This window comes from Mesoplodon bidens, assembly GCF_964165515.1.
Source record: "Mesoplodon bidens genome assembly, chromosome: 14".
NCBI classification, from domain to species: Eukaryota; Metazoa; Chordata; class Mammalia; order Artiodactyla; family Ziphiidae; genus Mesoplodon; species Mesoplodon bidens.
In genome coordinates, this window is record NC_138170.1 from 31,000,768 (window position 1) to 31,015,880 (window position 15,113).

Consider the following 15,113-nt stretch of genomic DNA (forward strand, 5'->3'; position numbering starts at 1 on the left):
ATTCATCTGTTGATGGACACTTAGGTTGGTTCCATGTCCTGGCTGTTGTAAATAGAGCTGCAATGAACATTGTGGTACATGACTCTTTTTGAATTATGGTTTTCTCGCGGTATATATGCCCAGTAGTGGGACTGCTGGGTCATATGGTAGTTCTATTTTTAGTTTTTTAAGGAACCTCCATACTGTTCTCCATAGTGGCTGTACCAATTCACATTCCCACCAACAGTGCAAGAGTGTTCCCTTTTCTCCACACCCTCTCCAGCATTTATTGTTTGTAGATTTTTTGATGATGGCCCTTCTGACTGGTGTGAGGGGATACCTCATTGTAGTTTTGACTTGCATTTCTCTAATGATTAGTGATGTTGAGCATCCTTTCATGTGTTTGTTGGCAATCTGTATGTCTTCTCTGGAGAAATGTCTATTTAGGTCTTCTGCCCATTTTTGGATTGGGTTGTTTGTTTTTTGATATTGGGCTGCATGAGCTGCTTGTATATTTTGGAGATTAATCCTTTGTCAGTTGCTTCATTTGCAAATATTTTCTCCCATTCTAAGGGTTGTCTTTTCATCTTGTTTATGGTTTCCTTTGCTGTGCAAAAGCTTTTAAGTTTCATTAGGTCCCATTTGTTTATTTTTGTTTTTATTTCCACTTCTCTAGGATGTGGGTCAGAAAGGATCTTGCTGTGATATATGTCATAGAATGTTCTGCCTATGTTTTCCTCTAAGAGTTTTATAGTATCTGGCCTTACATTTAGGTCTTTAATCCATTTTGAGTTTATTTTTGTGTATGGTGTTAGAGAGTGTTCTAATTTCATTCTTTTACATGTAGCTGTCCAGTTTTCCCAGCAGCACTTATTGAAGAGGCTGTCTTTTCTCCATCGTATATTCTTTCCTCCTTTATCAAAAATAAGGTGACCATATGTGTGTGGGTTTATCTCTGAGCTTTCTATCCTGTTCCATTGATCTATATTTCAGTTTTTGTGCCAGTACCATACTGTCTTGATTACTGTAGCTTTGTAGTATAGTCTGAAGTCAGGGAGCCTGATTCCTCCAACTCAGTTTTTCTTTCTCAAGATTGCTTTGACTATTCAGGATCTTTTGTGAATTTAATTACTTATCCTGAGATAGTGATGTGACAATTCTTCTAAGAAACATGGGATTCACTGCTTCCCAGAAGTCAGCTAAATGACATTGTGTCCAGTTGGTGAGTCATGGTTTTCTTTCTTTCTCACTCATAAGAGGGTAGTATCTAAGATCTTGATCTTTGATGAGTTTTTGACAGGTTTCCACATCTCATGGCTTCAGGATATTTTGGAAGTTCTACTATGCTGGTAGTATACTTCTTATGAACAGCAGTGCAATTGCCTCAGGATAAAGAAAATGATAATTTTTCCCTATAAGGACTGGTAAATATTGGCATTTTTCGAAATGGTGGGACTCAATGCCTTTAGTTTTGTTTGTTAAGGTTATTTAGGGATACCTTATATGAAGACATGGGAATGGATTACATATCTATTCTTTTATGCTATCCAGGATTTTAAAAATATATATATGGGAGTAATTTTTAAAAATGAACTGTAGTTTCATACTGGAATACACAACATTAGGCACATCTGTTTTCTCTGAGATCATTCTCCTTCAGTGGAAACCCCAATGCTGTACGTGTACCATATGACCTCACTCCCCTGGCCATCAAAGAGTAGAGGTTGTGGGCTCTTGAACCATACAGGGTGAAGAAAACTTGGAATTTGGATTCAAAAGTATTAGACTTGACCTCGTGAGCTGGAAAGACACATAAACATGGGAGATGAGGCTCACATTTTGGTTTGGCCATCTTCTGCCATGAATACAGTAAACGTCATCAAGATGGAAAGAAGAGGGAAGCTGAATTTAAGAGGAGCTGAGAAGAGCTAATATGTGGCTTCAGGGAGAGAGAAGGAGACTTGAGTCTTGGTGCCAATATAGTTCCTGTTTTCAGTCTTTTTGATACCAGCTGCTTTTCTTGCCCTAAGAGTATTTTAGATATTCCAATATCCTTGTAATACACCTCCTCCCCTTTTCTGGCTCAAGCTACTTTGAGTGGATTTCTGCCCTCGCTGATTTAAAACGTTACTGTGCACATCAATTATAGAGCTGTCTTCATGGTAGTTGGATGATCTTGGAACTATTCCCAGAGCTGTGGTTAGTAGTATCTGAAGCAGCTAAAGGGGTTCTTTATAAGGGACACATCCTGAGTATAGGCTAATGGCTGGGTCTAATGCACTTTGACAACTTGCTGCCACCACATTGCATTTTTTTCCAAATAGAAATCATAAAGAATTTTAGGGTAAATTGAACTCTGTGCTAAATAGGTTTATTGACACTTAAAGAAACCAGACAGGACTAGGAGAAACCATTTCAGAATGACATGATTAAAAACCCTTAGGACCCATATTTTTCTGCATAGAATATTCTGATGGCTAAACCCACAGCAACTTTTTTTTTTTTTTTTTTTTTTTTTTAGTTCTCCACTGTTCCTCCACAGAAGGAAATGTTCAGAATCTGGAGTGTATCAATACTGAAGCATTTTCCTATGTGTAAATTCTGGCTTGCATCTGATAAAAAGAAAAGAAGAAACCAATATCAATGCCTTTTCAAGGACCTGGTTTTTTAGGGGATAGAGGCAAGGAATGTCACACAGTTTTCAAACTAGCTCTGCAGTAATTTCAAGATTTAGCTAGCTAGCTATCAAGATTAAATCAATCAATTCAGAGATCTGGAAAGTTGCTGTTATGTTAGGTTCCCGTGTGAACTCTTTGTTTTTATGTAAATTATTCTTTGAATGCCCAGAATTAGTGATTGTTTGAGCTATAAAAAGCCAATAGAGTCTATTGGCATTCTCCTTTCATTTAGTGATTCACGCATTTCTTTGAATATGTCTTGAGTTTACTCTAGATTCACCCTTGAAAGGAAATATTTCAGGGTGGTTAAAAGCACAGAATCCAGAGCCAAAATGCTTAGGATTGACCCAGGCAAGGGTTTTGTGACCTCTCTCTGTGCCTGTTTCCTCATCAGAAAGTGTGAATAACAATAAAGCCTATCACATAAAATTGCGGTCAGGAGCAAATGAGTTAACACACTTAAAGCACGTAGAATAGCGCGTGGCACAAAGCAAGCGCTACAGAAGTGTTAACCTTGATTACCATCTCTCGAGTAATTGGTGTCCTCTGTGGACATGCCCGGAAAACAGTCTGACAATCCCACCAGCATTATCTTGGAGTGCACAGTAGAGAGGCTACTCACCTTGAATCTCTTCAGCCATGTATGTTGGAATCCCCTTACACATGGCAACGATGGGTTTTCCAAACTGGTCCAGGTTGTTGACTTTGTCAGGTTTGACTGTGTATATCAGGCTCTTGGGAGGTGGTTCCCCTAGTCCTTTACCCTGAAGCTGAGTGTGCACAAGACAGGTGGAAAGGAGGAGAGAGGAGTGCTAAGCCCAGTGGTTTGTTGGGTTGGGGGTTGGGTTCAAGGTCAACAAGGGGGTATTGCTTGGCTATAACTTTTCCGTAATCAGAATGAAGAAGGACCAATTCCAGCCCTGTATATCTCAGAATTTTGTAGTGTCCCAAGGGATTTAGCTGGTTTGAAACCCCAGCTTTTCATATAAACAGAAGTCTGAGGGTAAATTTATTCTGAAGGTTGAACCTTATTTGGTCATCCTATATTTCTTGGATTGATTTATATGATAATCAGTTTCTGAGAATGCAGTTTATTTTCTCTACACTGTCAGTGAAAGTTACCCACTTATCAGTTATAGGGATATAAACTCAAGCTGACATTTTAAAGAATGATAGATGCCCTCTCCCCTCCTACCCCAACTAGGGTTGCCAGATAAAATGCAGGACACCCAGTTAAATTTTAATTTCAGATAAATAACAGATCATTTGTAAGTATAAGTATGTCCCAAATATTGCATAGGACATGCTTATGCTAAAAATTAATTATCCATTGTTTATTTGAAATTCAAACTTAACTGGGTATCCTCTATTTTTATTTGCTACATCAAATAACCCTAACCTACTCCTGCAGAAAAAAGTCCTTGAAGTACTGAGGGCTCCCACTGGTGTGAGCAGAGCTTTGCTCCCCTAACAGTAAAGGTGAGGTGTTTTGGTCAGCTTCTGTGGAGGCAGGTATGAGCCGCAGCATTTGAGTGTGGTGGCAGCTCTCTCTCCTCAGGCAATTACCAATTCCCCTTTCCCTTTTTTGCTCCACAGAGCAACATACTGTGGTCAAGAGGGAACAACTGTGACCTTCTCATTATTTATTGGGAATCATAAGACTTCCCTGAGTAAAAATAAAAAGACTTTTATTTTTACCTTCTTTTCCTTGACCAGTGTTTCAAGGGCTTGAAAAGAGGGCATGACTGCCTTGTTCATTTTGTGCACAATGCATGACTTCTTGTTAAAGATCCTGGTTACAGCAAAGCCCTATTAAAGAAGATGGTAGATGGTAAGGAGTTATGTTCTCCAAGGTGCTTTTCTCATCAGAAATTAGTTTCACCAGCAGAGGGAAATGGAACTCTGAGATCACGATGAACTGGGATAAAAGTGCTGGATCTGACCTTGTTTTGCAATCATATTTATTGCTAACATTTGTAAGGATAGACCACAAACTCTTTGAGGGAGAGACTGAGTGTTGAACTTGCTTCAGGTTCTAGCCTGGGAAGAGTCTTTCAACATATGTCTGTTCTGCTGAAATAAAATTTTAAATACTATCATATTTTAATCTCCTTTGATCTTCACAACATTTCAAGGAGGCAGGTAAGACAGGAAGTCGTTTTCTATTTGACCAGATGATAAAACTGAAACTATAAGGAGTTGGCTTTTCTAAAGTACAAAGTTTGTTAAATATAGAGCTGGTAATTGCTGAGCTGGGTGTTCTAACAAGAAACAACTGTTTTTTTGTTTTGTTTTTTGTTTTGTTTTGTTTTTACTCTCTTCCTCATTAATACTGTCATTTACATTTCCTTTGGTCTTTTTGAGTTACAGATGAAATGTCAATTTCTGTCTTTTTAGAAGGAAATTGACAATAGGGTGAGATAGATTGTGCTTTGGCAATAGTAATATTATGAAGGTCTTTTGTCTTTATTGAGGGTTTCTGCAGGTAAGGCAAAAGATGTCATATTTGTCTTATAGCCTCACAGCATAGTGGATCCTAATTACTATTCACAATGGCATGAATTTTAACTTACTGTGAGAAACTTATTAACAGCAATTATATCTAGGGAGTGAAACTGGGTGAGCCAAATAGGCATTTTTACTTATAACTCTGTACTTATGTGCAGTTAGAATTTACATCATTTAAAATTTTTTATGGTTAGCAGGCAATTTTTGTTGTCATTAAAAAGAAATGCCATTTTGCAAAGAACAGAAATTGCATGTGGGCTACCTACAGATTCATAATCCCACAGGGAATTCCACGAGTCCCATCCATTGTTATTGTCAACATTGACCACGTTATGTTCTTTGTTGACACTCACTGACTGCTGCCCACTTCCACCACTGTTGTTGTCGTTGACATTGATATTCTGAAATTTACAAGAAATGGACTTTGATTTAATACCACATTTCTTTGCAAATGCATTTTGGTAACACACTTTAAAAAATGAGACTTACATAGTTAGCAAGGGCAGGAGTCAGAAAGATGCCAACAAGTCCAGCAAAGACAATCTGAAATCACAAATAACATTGGTCTACTGTTAAATGGCAAAACGATGGCCTCGTCTTCTTTCTTTATCTAAGCTTATAAAAATACTTACTAACTTTACCACTCTATTGAGTGGTCTGTCTTTTCTTCTTCTTTGGTCTTCTATTTTTTTAACCATTGGCAGTTTTAATGATAATGTTGAATTGTAGGTTAATTATAAGTAATTATGTTGATTGTTTTAGAATTTTTAATGTAGGTCTTATGAAATACTGATGAAGTGTCAGTATACTGAAAAATAAAGTTGAAAATGAATAGCATATATGGTATGAAAATGGTTTTAAGTTCTGAGAACCACATCTGAAAATGATTTAATTTAATTTTCCTATTTATTGACCTGAATGTTTCTTCTCTTCCTAGACCCCTAATAGCAGTAGTCTTTTTATTTAAAAATTGTTTTAAAGTAATGGATTAGTAAGCAGATTGGATATGAATGATGAGAAGCCAAGGATGGGGTGTCTGGCTGTCAAATGTGCTTAGCAGAAGGGAAGTCAATCACTGCCCCAGGACACCTGATGTAGTCATGTGTCATTGAGTACACAGCGCTTGTTCTCAGAACACAGAGCTTTATGCAGGGTGCATGATTCTAGGTGCTTATCTTCATTTCCTTTGCCTGGAACAAAATGGTTTGAGAACTGCACTAGTAATTCAAGGTAATTTAAAAAATTGGTTTGATGTTTCCCCTGATAGTTTAAGAAGGAGGTTAAAAAAATTCAGAGGTGGAAGAAATTTTAGAGACCTATTAGTACAACATAATCCTTTCACAGATGAGGAAACTGAACTTCAGAAGTTGAGTGACTTGGCCAAACGTGTACCTTTTGTTCAAGGCAGAACCAGAAGAGAAACCAGATCTGACCTGTGTCTGGAGCTCTTTTTTTTTTTTTTTTTTAACCTTCCTATTAGTAGAACTTGTTTCTAGGGACTTCCCTGGTGGTCCAGTGGTTAAGACTTCGCCTTCCAATGCAGGGGGTGAGGGTTTGATCCCTGGTTGGGGAGCTAAGATCCCACATGTCTCGTGGCCAAAAAACCAAAACATAAAAATAAAACTTATTTCTAGAAAATTATTTCACACTTGCAACTCCATTATGAAGCAGAGTCTGCTGTAATATATTTTAATGTTTAGTATGTCAAAACATTAAAATATTTACCGGACTCTAGCCCTTTTGCATCCTGTTATGAGACACACAGCACCACCAGTTACTTTGGCAGAATTTTGTGGTCCATTTGCTACACTCTTCAGCCTTTTACATGGAACCACAAGTGAGATGTTGCACTAGCTTCATGTTTCAAGTGTTTTCATGAATAAATGGCTACAGACAGGGTCCAAGGTAGAACTTTCTTACTTAGAGATCCATTTCACAGGGGAGAATGTGACAGTAAGTCTCTCACCACTTTGTTTTGTTAATAAGCTTTTTATCTTGCCTGAACATACTCAGAAGTTTTGGTCAAAAAGGGAATTTAAGAAGGTATGAAAAGTCAGACATTTTCTAGGGCTAGAGACTGCTTGCTCTGTGCCCAAACCTGAATCAGGCGATCTGGAAAGTAATTTTTTAAAGATAGCATAGTATAAGATGCTCAGGCAGCTGACCAATCCCAGTATAACTATCCTTCTCTATAGAGACGCTTATAGATGCCATGATTCCATGAAAAGAAAATAGATTATTATTATTATTTTTACAAAATTTTGCATTACAGTGATATTGTCATAAGAAGCAGACCCCCTTAGCTCAGAATATTAACAGTCTCCAGTTATAAGGGAATAAATTCAAAAGGAAATATCTACTCACTGTGAACTTCATTTTGACTTCACCAAAGCAATGAAGCCAGGGAGAAGGCAGGCATGGAATCAGGAAAAAAGTCTTCTCATATTTGTACTTGACCAGCTTTACTCAAGCTAGGTGTGAACAGGTGGGGTCCAAGACTTATCTTTCTCCATTTTCCATATCTGTGCTATGTTCTGGTGTACCAGGAAGCCTTTTGGAATATCCATCTGGTTAGCAAGGCATTTTGACATGGAGTTGATCTGACTCACCGTTTGTCAAAGTTGAAGATATCAAAACAAACTCAGTATTATTTATGATAACTTCTGTTCCAACTGAAGCTGTGGGTGTGGGTATTTTATATATTGATATTACTCAGATTCAGAAAAAGAACCATCTCTAAAATCAAACAAGGCAAGAAACTGTGGGCCTTGTAGATAGCAGCTCCTGTGAGAATGTGGAATGGTTTCCTCTTCGTACCTTTAACCAAGCCACTGTGTTGCTTTTGCTTAGGCTAAACATGTTCTATTAGCTACTCCCACAAAACCTATAACCTTCTCTGCAATCCTGAGCTCTTTGGATGATAGGACCATACATCTAGTTAGAAAATCTGGGGCTCTCTTTGGTCTTTTTTCTAACCATCCAGTTAGTTACTAAACCTTGTCATTTCATCTCAGTCAGAATTGACGCTCAACTCTGGCTTTGCCCACAGCTTCATTCACCTGGACTTTTACAGCAGTTGTGTAATTGATCATTCTGGTCATCAGTCTCTCATATTCCAGTGCATTTCCCCCACATTTTACCTAAGGTTGTCTTTTTAAGAATACATATATAAATAAACTGACTCTACCATGCTTAGCAACTTTCACTGGCAGCCTACAAGATAAACTTCAAGCTCACTGGAATGGCACAGAGGGTCCTTTATAATGTTTCCAAAGTCTCCGCAGTTGTATCTGTCACTGTATAAACCTATATTCCAGCTACACCACGGTTCCACTTTGGTGGGAATATTCAGGATGGTTCATGCCTCTATGCCTTCGCACATGTAGTTCCTTCACCCTGGAGTGCCAACCCCTTGCCCTTCTCTAATTGGTAATTGCTATTTATTTTTCAAGGCCCAACTCACATACCACTGCCTCCATCATGTCTTCTCAATATCCAAGGGGGAAACTTTTTTCTTTTTTTTCCTTGAGCTATAAAAGGAATTCCTGTCCTCTTATTTATTTCTAGATAATTTAGTTTTCAGAAATGATGTTAAAATAATTAAAAAAAATGTTTTCATCAGAAGCACAGAGTAGATCTTGTCACTTGGGCAAACAAGTAAATGCTCAAAACAATCTTGGAGGTGAATTAAAGTTTCAATTTTTTTTCCTGCTCTCTCTTACAAATGGAAGCTAGTAAATCAAATTGCTGAGGAGAAAAACTGTATCTCATGAATCACTGATCTATAAATTTCCCCTTTGGAAACCTTCCTGAGCCCATGATTATCCATATATGCATGGCTTGGAATCACAGGATAGGGTTACATGGTTGTAAAGCTTGATTAACTACCCACATCTCTTTCAGAATGTTGGCATGAGTGGATTAGTGTAGCTGTGGTTAGGATTTTGTTTATGTTTTTAAAGCGCCCACTAATCTCTTCCAAACTTGCTCTTTAGCTGCAAAAGATCACTAAGCCTGGGATGGAGGGCAGCTATCTGTGAAGAGGTTTCCTTTCTTTCTTTTTTTTTTTTTTTAACATATTTATTGGAGTATAATTGCTTTACAATGTTGTGTTAGTTTCTTCTGTATAGCAAACTGAATCAGCTATACATATACATATATCCCCATATCCCCTCCCTCTTGAGCCTCCCTCCCACCCTCCCTATCCCACCCCTCTAGGTGGTCACAAAGCACAGAGCCGATCTCCCTGTGCTATGCGGCTGCTTCCCACTAGCTATCTATTTTACATTTGGTAGTATATGTAAGTCCATGCCACTCTCTCACTTCGTCCCAGCTTACCCTTCCCCCTCCCCGTGTCCTCAAGTCCACTCTCTACATCTGCATCTTTATTCCTGTCCTGCCCCTAGGTCCTTCAGAACCATTTTTTTCTTTGTTTTTTAGATTCCATATATATGTGTTAGCATACAGTATCTGTTTTTCTCTTTCTGACTTACTTCACTCTGTATGACAGACTCTAGGTCCATCCACCTCACTACAAATAACTCAATTTCGTTTCCTTTTATGGCTGAGTAATATTCCATTGTATGTATGTGCCACATCTTTATCCATTCATCTGTCGGTGGACACTTAGGTTGCTTCCATGTCCTGGCTATTGTAAATAGTGCTGCAATGAATATTGTGGTACATGACTCTTTTTGAATTATGGTTTTCTCAGGGTATATGCCCCATAGTGGGATTGCTGGGTCATATGGTAGTTCTATTTTTAGTTTTTTAAGGAACCTCCATACTGTTCTCCATAGTGGCTGTATCAATTTACATTCCCACCAGCAGTGCAAGAGGGTTCCTTTTTCTCCACACCCTCTCCAGCATTTATTGTTTGTAGATATTTTGATGATGACCATTCTGACCAGTGTGAGGTGATACCTCATTGTAGTTCTGATTTGCATTTCTCTAATGATTAGTGATGTTGAGCATTCTTTCATGTGCCTCTTGGCCATCTGTTTGTCTTCTTTGGAGAAATGTCTATTTAGGTCTTCTGCCCCTTTTTGGATTGGGTTTTTTGTTTTTTTGATATTGAGCTGCATGAGCTGCTTGTAAATCTTGGAGATGAATCCTTTGTCAATTGTTTCATTTCACTCTATAATTTCTTTGCTGGAGTATGGAAGCCCCTTCATGCAGAGATTCTGTCTCAGTCTCTCTGCCTCTGTTGTCTTGCTGAGCACCAGTTTGTGATGGTCCCAAATCAGGTGGTTCATTGTGAGATCTGAACACACTTTGTCACCTGGTGGTGGGGAGTTGGGGAGGAGAACTTCTGCCCTGTCCCATGGTCTAAGTTTACTAGTCTGCAGCTAAGACTCTAGTTACTGTCCCTGTGGCTACAGCTTTCAGAGCTTGTGGCAGAGGGGTACTCCTATCATATCTTCCATATGTATTTGTGGCCAGGAATGACACATCTGATAAAATAGCAATAAGAACATGTAGAATAAGAGTTTAATAATTATTGCTAGAAAGCTTCTAATTTCAGAAAATCCATGCTTATTACATAGTTGTTGTTTTTTTTTTGTATAAGAGAGAAATTCTTTTCAAATTACAGCAACGTGGAAGAAGCTCTTTCTTATGACATCACAAAGCCTTCTCTTTTTGTTATTTCCTTCAGGACCATTGCCTTCCAAAATATATATAACCCTGCCTTTCTGTTGCTGCTTGTATGTCTGTCCAATTGCATCTGCCAAACCTTCTGGGTCCCCTCAGAGGCAACCAGAGACATATTATACCTCTGATCGGTTGTTAACCTTGAGTGTTAAAGTGTTGTAAACAGAGTTTGGAAGCATCTTGCTAAAAGAATGTCTGCTGAGTGATGACATCATTTCTATAAAATACATGAAAGTAGAGATAAAGAGAATATTGACTAAGAAGTTCATTTTTCATCACTATGAAGAATAATCGAACCTGGTTAAGTACTTTCATTCTGAAAAGGAATTGGAGAAAATATGCCCACGTAAGGAATAGAAATCACAAAATGAGAGTAACATGTTACTTTATAATTATCTTAGAGCTAATTCAGAACTAATAACACATTCCTTGTTCATTGTTCATTTTGAAGCAATTTAGAGAAAGTGGTGTGAAAGCTCATGCTGATGCTGTGGTCCTTCAGCCATAGCAATGAGGCTTGGAAAGGACTGAACTGAACACTGGAAGATGAAAATCAGATTCTAAGCGGTGAGGGCCAAAGTGCTACAGCTGTGAAGGCCACACCTGGAGCCCAGATCTTGTGAGGACCCCGTGGTCCCCACATTGAACTATCCCCATGGCTTCCCTGGCAGAAGGGGCCAAAGTAAAGGACTTGCCCTAAGACTCAACAATGAAGCATGGTTTTGTGAATCATTGAGTTTTCTGCAGAGTGACTGATCTGAACTGGTTTGCTTTTCTGCAACCCAGATAGAAAATATACACAAGTGTGTAATCTGTTCACGTCTGAAAGAATACATCCTCAGAGGAAAATGTTGGATCCTCAGAGGTACTTCAGGGAATTTTGAACTCCATGTTTATTCAATTATATACTCTTCCTACCCACTTCTGCAGTCTCCAATTCCTGGAAATGCTTAATAAAACATATCCATTCGGACTTATTCTAGAGTGTAATTTTTCTTCAGAGGTCCCACTGCATTTAAATAAGGAACCAACTCCCCTCATCCAGGCCAGGGAAATTTTTTCATTTGCTGTTCTGGCCTACAATTCTTTACTCATTTTCTCATATTGAAAAGTAATCAATTAACAGAAATTAACTATGTTCCAGCTAATGTAGTAAGCACAAGTGCTACAGAAGATTCAAAGATATAAAACAACAAGGACTAATGCTCCAAGATCCTGAAATCTGTCTGAGGTCAGGGCTGGCTTTTTGGACATGTGATCAATGTAGTTACCCAGGACTCATACTCAGAAGACAGCCCCATACTTAAGACTTTAAAGTTGCCAACTTGAAAGTCTTATTAGTTATATTTCTGAATTTGTGTTTTGTAAGTAAAGTCCAATGGGACAATGCAGCATGCCCTGGGGGCTTGGAGTTGTGGCTCATGTGTGGTCCCACCTCCTTGGGTGTGCTCTCCACAACCAACTCCTCTACCTCCACTGTGGGGTCTGGGTGCAGATGCAGGAAAGATCAAGGTCAGACACGTACACCTGCATGCTGAGTCACAGTGGGGGGCTCTGTGTGCCTTTGAGGATCTGGAATTACCTTGCAAGCATCCCCATGAGCAAGGGAGTGTGATATTAAATAGCAAGTCAAAAACACCATCGTAGGTTGAGAGAAAGAGAGAAACTATGGAAGAAAGGAAAAAGCTTTTTTTCTGTTTTTTGAACAAGGGGTCCCATATTTTCATTTTGCCCTGGGCGTCACAGATTAAGTAGCTATCTCTGATAGGAGACAAGGCATGCACATAACATGGATATATCAAAGTAAGGTAAGAGGAAGGTTCTGGGAGGCTTTCCAACTTGTCCAAGGTCACATGGCAGTTAAAAATGGAATAATGTTTTCATGTAATCCAGGAGCCTGCACTCTTTCTTTCATGACTTGAAGCTTCTCCAAATGAGCAGTAGAGACAAAACATTCAGAGGAGTGTGAGCTCTTTAAACTGGAGTAGTTATGGAGGTTTCATGCAGAAAGTGGACCTTTGGTTGGGACCTGTGGCACACGCTGTATAGACACCTAGGGATGAAGCGTCAGCCTAGGGGAGCTGCAGAGCCAGGTGGTGTGAACTGTAGGGGCGCATTCAGTGGCTGTGAGGACCACCTTATAATGTTCTTAGGACTCTCAGATTCACCTTTATGGTTATGAAATATCCCATTTAATCACAATTAGATAAAGAAAAGTTGAGTCAGAATTATTCCACTTCTCAAGAACCGACAATTTGCTACACACTAAGCTCAAGCTATTCTAGGGATTTAATCTCCACCAATAGCCACATGGCACTTCTCTTCCTCCCTGGCCTCTGAGCTCAGGTATGCCAATCTCCTACTTCCCTGCATGTGTGAACACTCTTAACTCTTTCCCAAACTGATATGTTCCAATATCCTTGAGCTCCTCCCAGTAAAATAATATTTTAGTTGGTGACCATGAGTGTTTCTCTAAAAAAGCAATCACGCATTTGTTTTGGACACACCTTTAAATTTGATTTGATCTCTTCATGAAGGCATGTATTCAGGGAGTTATTTAAGCAGGTATGCATATTTTAGAAATGTAGATACTATTTACTGTGTAGAATTTCATGTCTCACTCTAAAATAGATTGAATGTGTGTGTAGATGATGTGGGATGGACGTCTTGGGTCTTGGATGTGTATTAGGCTATTAGCCTGCTGAGACAGAACTCATATTCCATGTGTCTAGAATAGTTCTTGCCATGTGATTAGGGCTCAATCAATCAAGGATGATTTCAACCTAAATTCATGTACAAAAAGGATTCTCCTAATTTTGGCCACTTTCCTCAAATCTAGAAAAAGCCAAACAATTTCCTCTCTCTTCTTGGATGGGAGGTAAAAAAAAAGAAAAGAATTTAAACTAAAAAATAATTCTCCTGGGGCCTGTAATAGTCTCAGTGGAATTCAGCTTTCCTTATCTCTAGCAAGCTTTTTCCTTCTCCCTTTCAGCAAATGTTCAAAATATTTTGCCAACCTATTCAAGTCCTCGACATCACTCCTACCCTGCCTACTGTACCAGGAACATAAATGGTATCAGGCTTCATTTTTTTATTTTTATAAATTTATTTATTTACTTATTCTTGGTTGTGCTGAGTGGGATCTTCCCAGACCAGGGTTCAAACCCATGTCCCCTGCATTGGCAGACTGATTCTTAACCACTGCGCCACCAGGGAAACCCTGGTATTGGGCTTCTTGAACTGGCATTCCTTCATCTACTGATCACTATGTTCACCCATTCTTCATTCTTTCTCATTTTGGAGAAATGTGCCCTTAACAGTTCCCAAGAACAATATCTCCACCTCCAATGCCCACCTTCCTCCATCAGATAGCTGTCCTTTTTCTCAACCTTTAATATCTTCCTGTTGGTTTGCTGCTTCTTTTTTGGTTTGTATGGGCAAATCTCCCCAGTACTAAAAAAACAAGCCAAAAATAAACATGAAAACCTTCCCTTAACTCTACCTTCCTCATAAACAGAGACTTTAGAACTTCCCTTCCCTTTACATCTCTTAAAAGGATCATGTCATTTTTCCAAGTCCACATCCTCACCTCCCAGTCCTAGCTCAACCCATTGAAATTTGGCTTCAAGTCTGAAGGGTAACTGGTAGTGCTGGGATTCAAAGTGAACCAGGCAAGGAGCCTAACCCTGAAATCTCTGATATGCTGGTATCTTTTCAGTACTCATGATTTGACTTCTCTTTACTTTCTGACGATGATAGTCTCTTCTTTTCTTGACATTCTCTCCTGGCTTAATTTCTGTGACACCGCTTTCAACCATTTCTACTTCAACTGCTCCTGCTACCACCTGAACAATTGCTTGTCTCTCTTCTTCCATCCGTCCCTTTAGGGCTGCCGTTGGAGTCTATGCTTGATCCTCTTCTCTTGCTGGAAGACCTCTTCTATTCTGAATGCTTGAGCTGCCCCTACATGATGGAAAAGCAGATCAAACCTTACCAAGCTTCAGACTTTACTTTACCACTGTATATATTAGATTAGCGGTCCTCAACCATTTTGGCACCAGGGACTGGTTTAGCGGAAGACAATTTTTCCACAGACTGGGGGGTGGGGTGGGGGAGGATGGTTTTGGGTTGATTCAAGCACATTACATTTATTATGCACTTTATTTCTATTATTATTACATTGTAATATATAATGAAGTAATTAGACAACTCACCATAATGCAGAATCAGTGGGAGCTCCGAGCTTGTTTTCAGTGGCCACTCACTGATAGTGTTTTTTTTTTTTTTTTTTTTTTT

At 39.0% G+C, this 15,113-nt stretch overlaps 1 protein-coding gene across 1 annotated transcript; it reads right to left on the reverse strand.

Annotated features, from left to right (window-relative positions):
• Positions 1–2,496: 2,496 nt before the first annotated feature.
• On the reverse strand, positions 2,497–14,692 carry GKN1 (gastrokine 1; the record flags this gene model as incomplete). The annotated part of the gene is made up of 6 exons (XM_081254579.1): positions 2,497–2,591; positions 3,280–3,427; positions 4,356–4,466; positions 5,432–5,566; positions 5,655–5,708; positions 14,561–14,692. The coding sequence occupies 6 exons, from the start codon at positions 14,690–14,692 to the stop codon at positions 2,497–2,499; spliced, it is 675 nt and encodes a 224-aa protein (XP_081110705.1).
• Between the last annotated feature and the right edge of the window lie 421 nt (positions 14,693–15,113).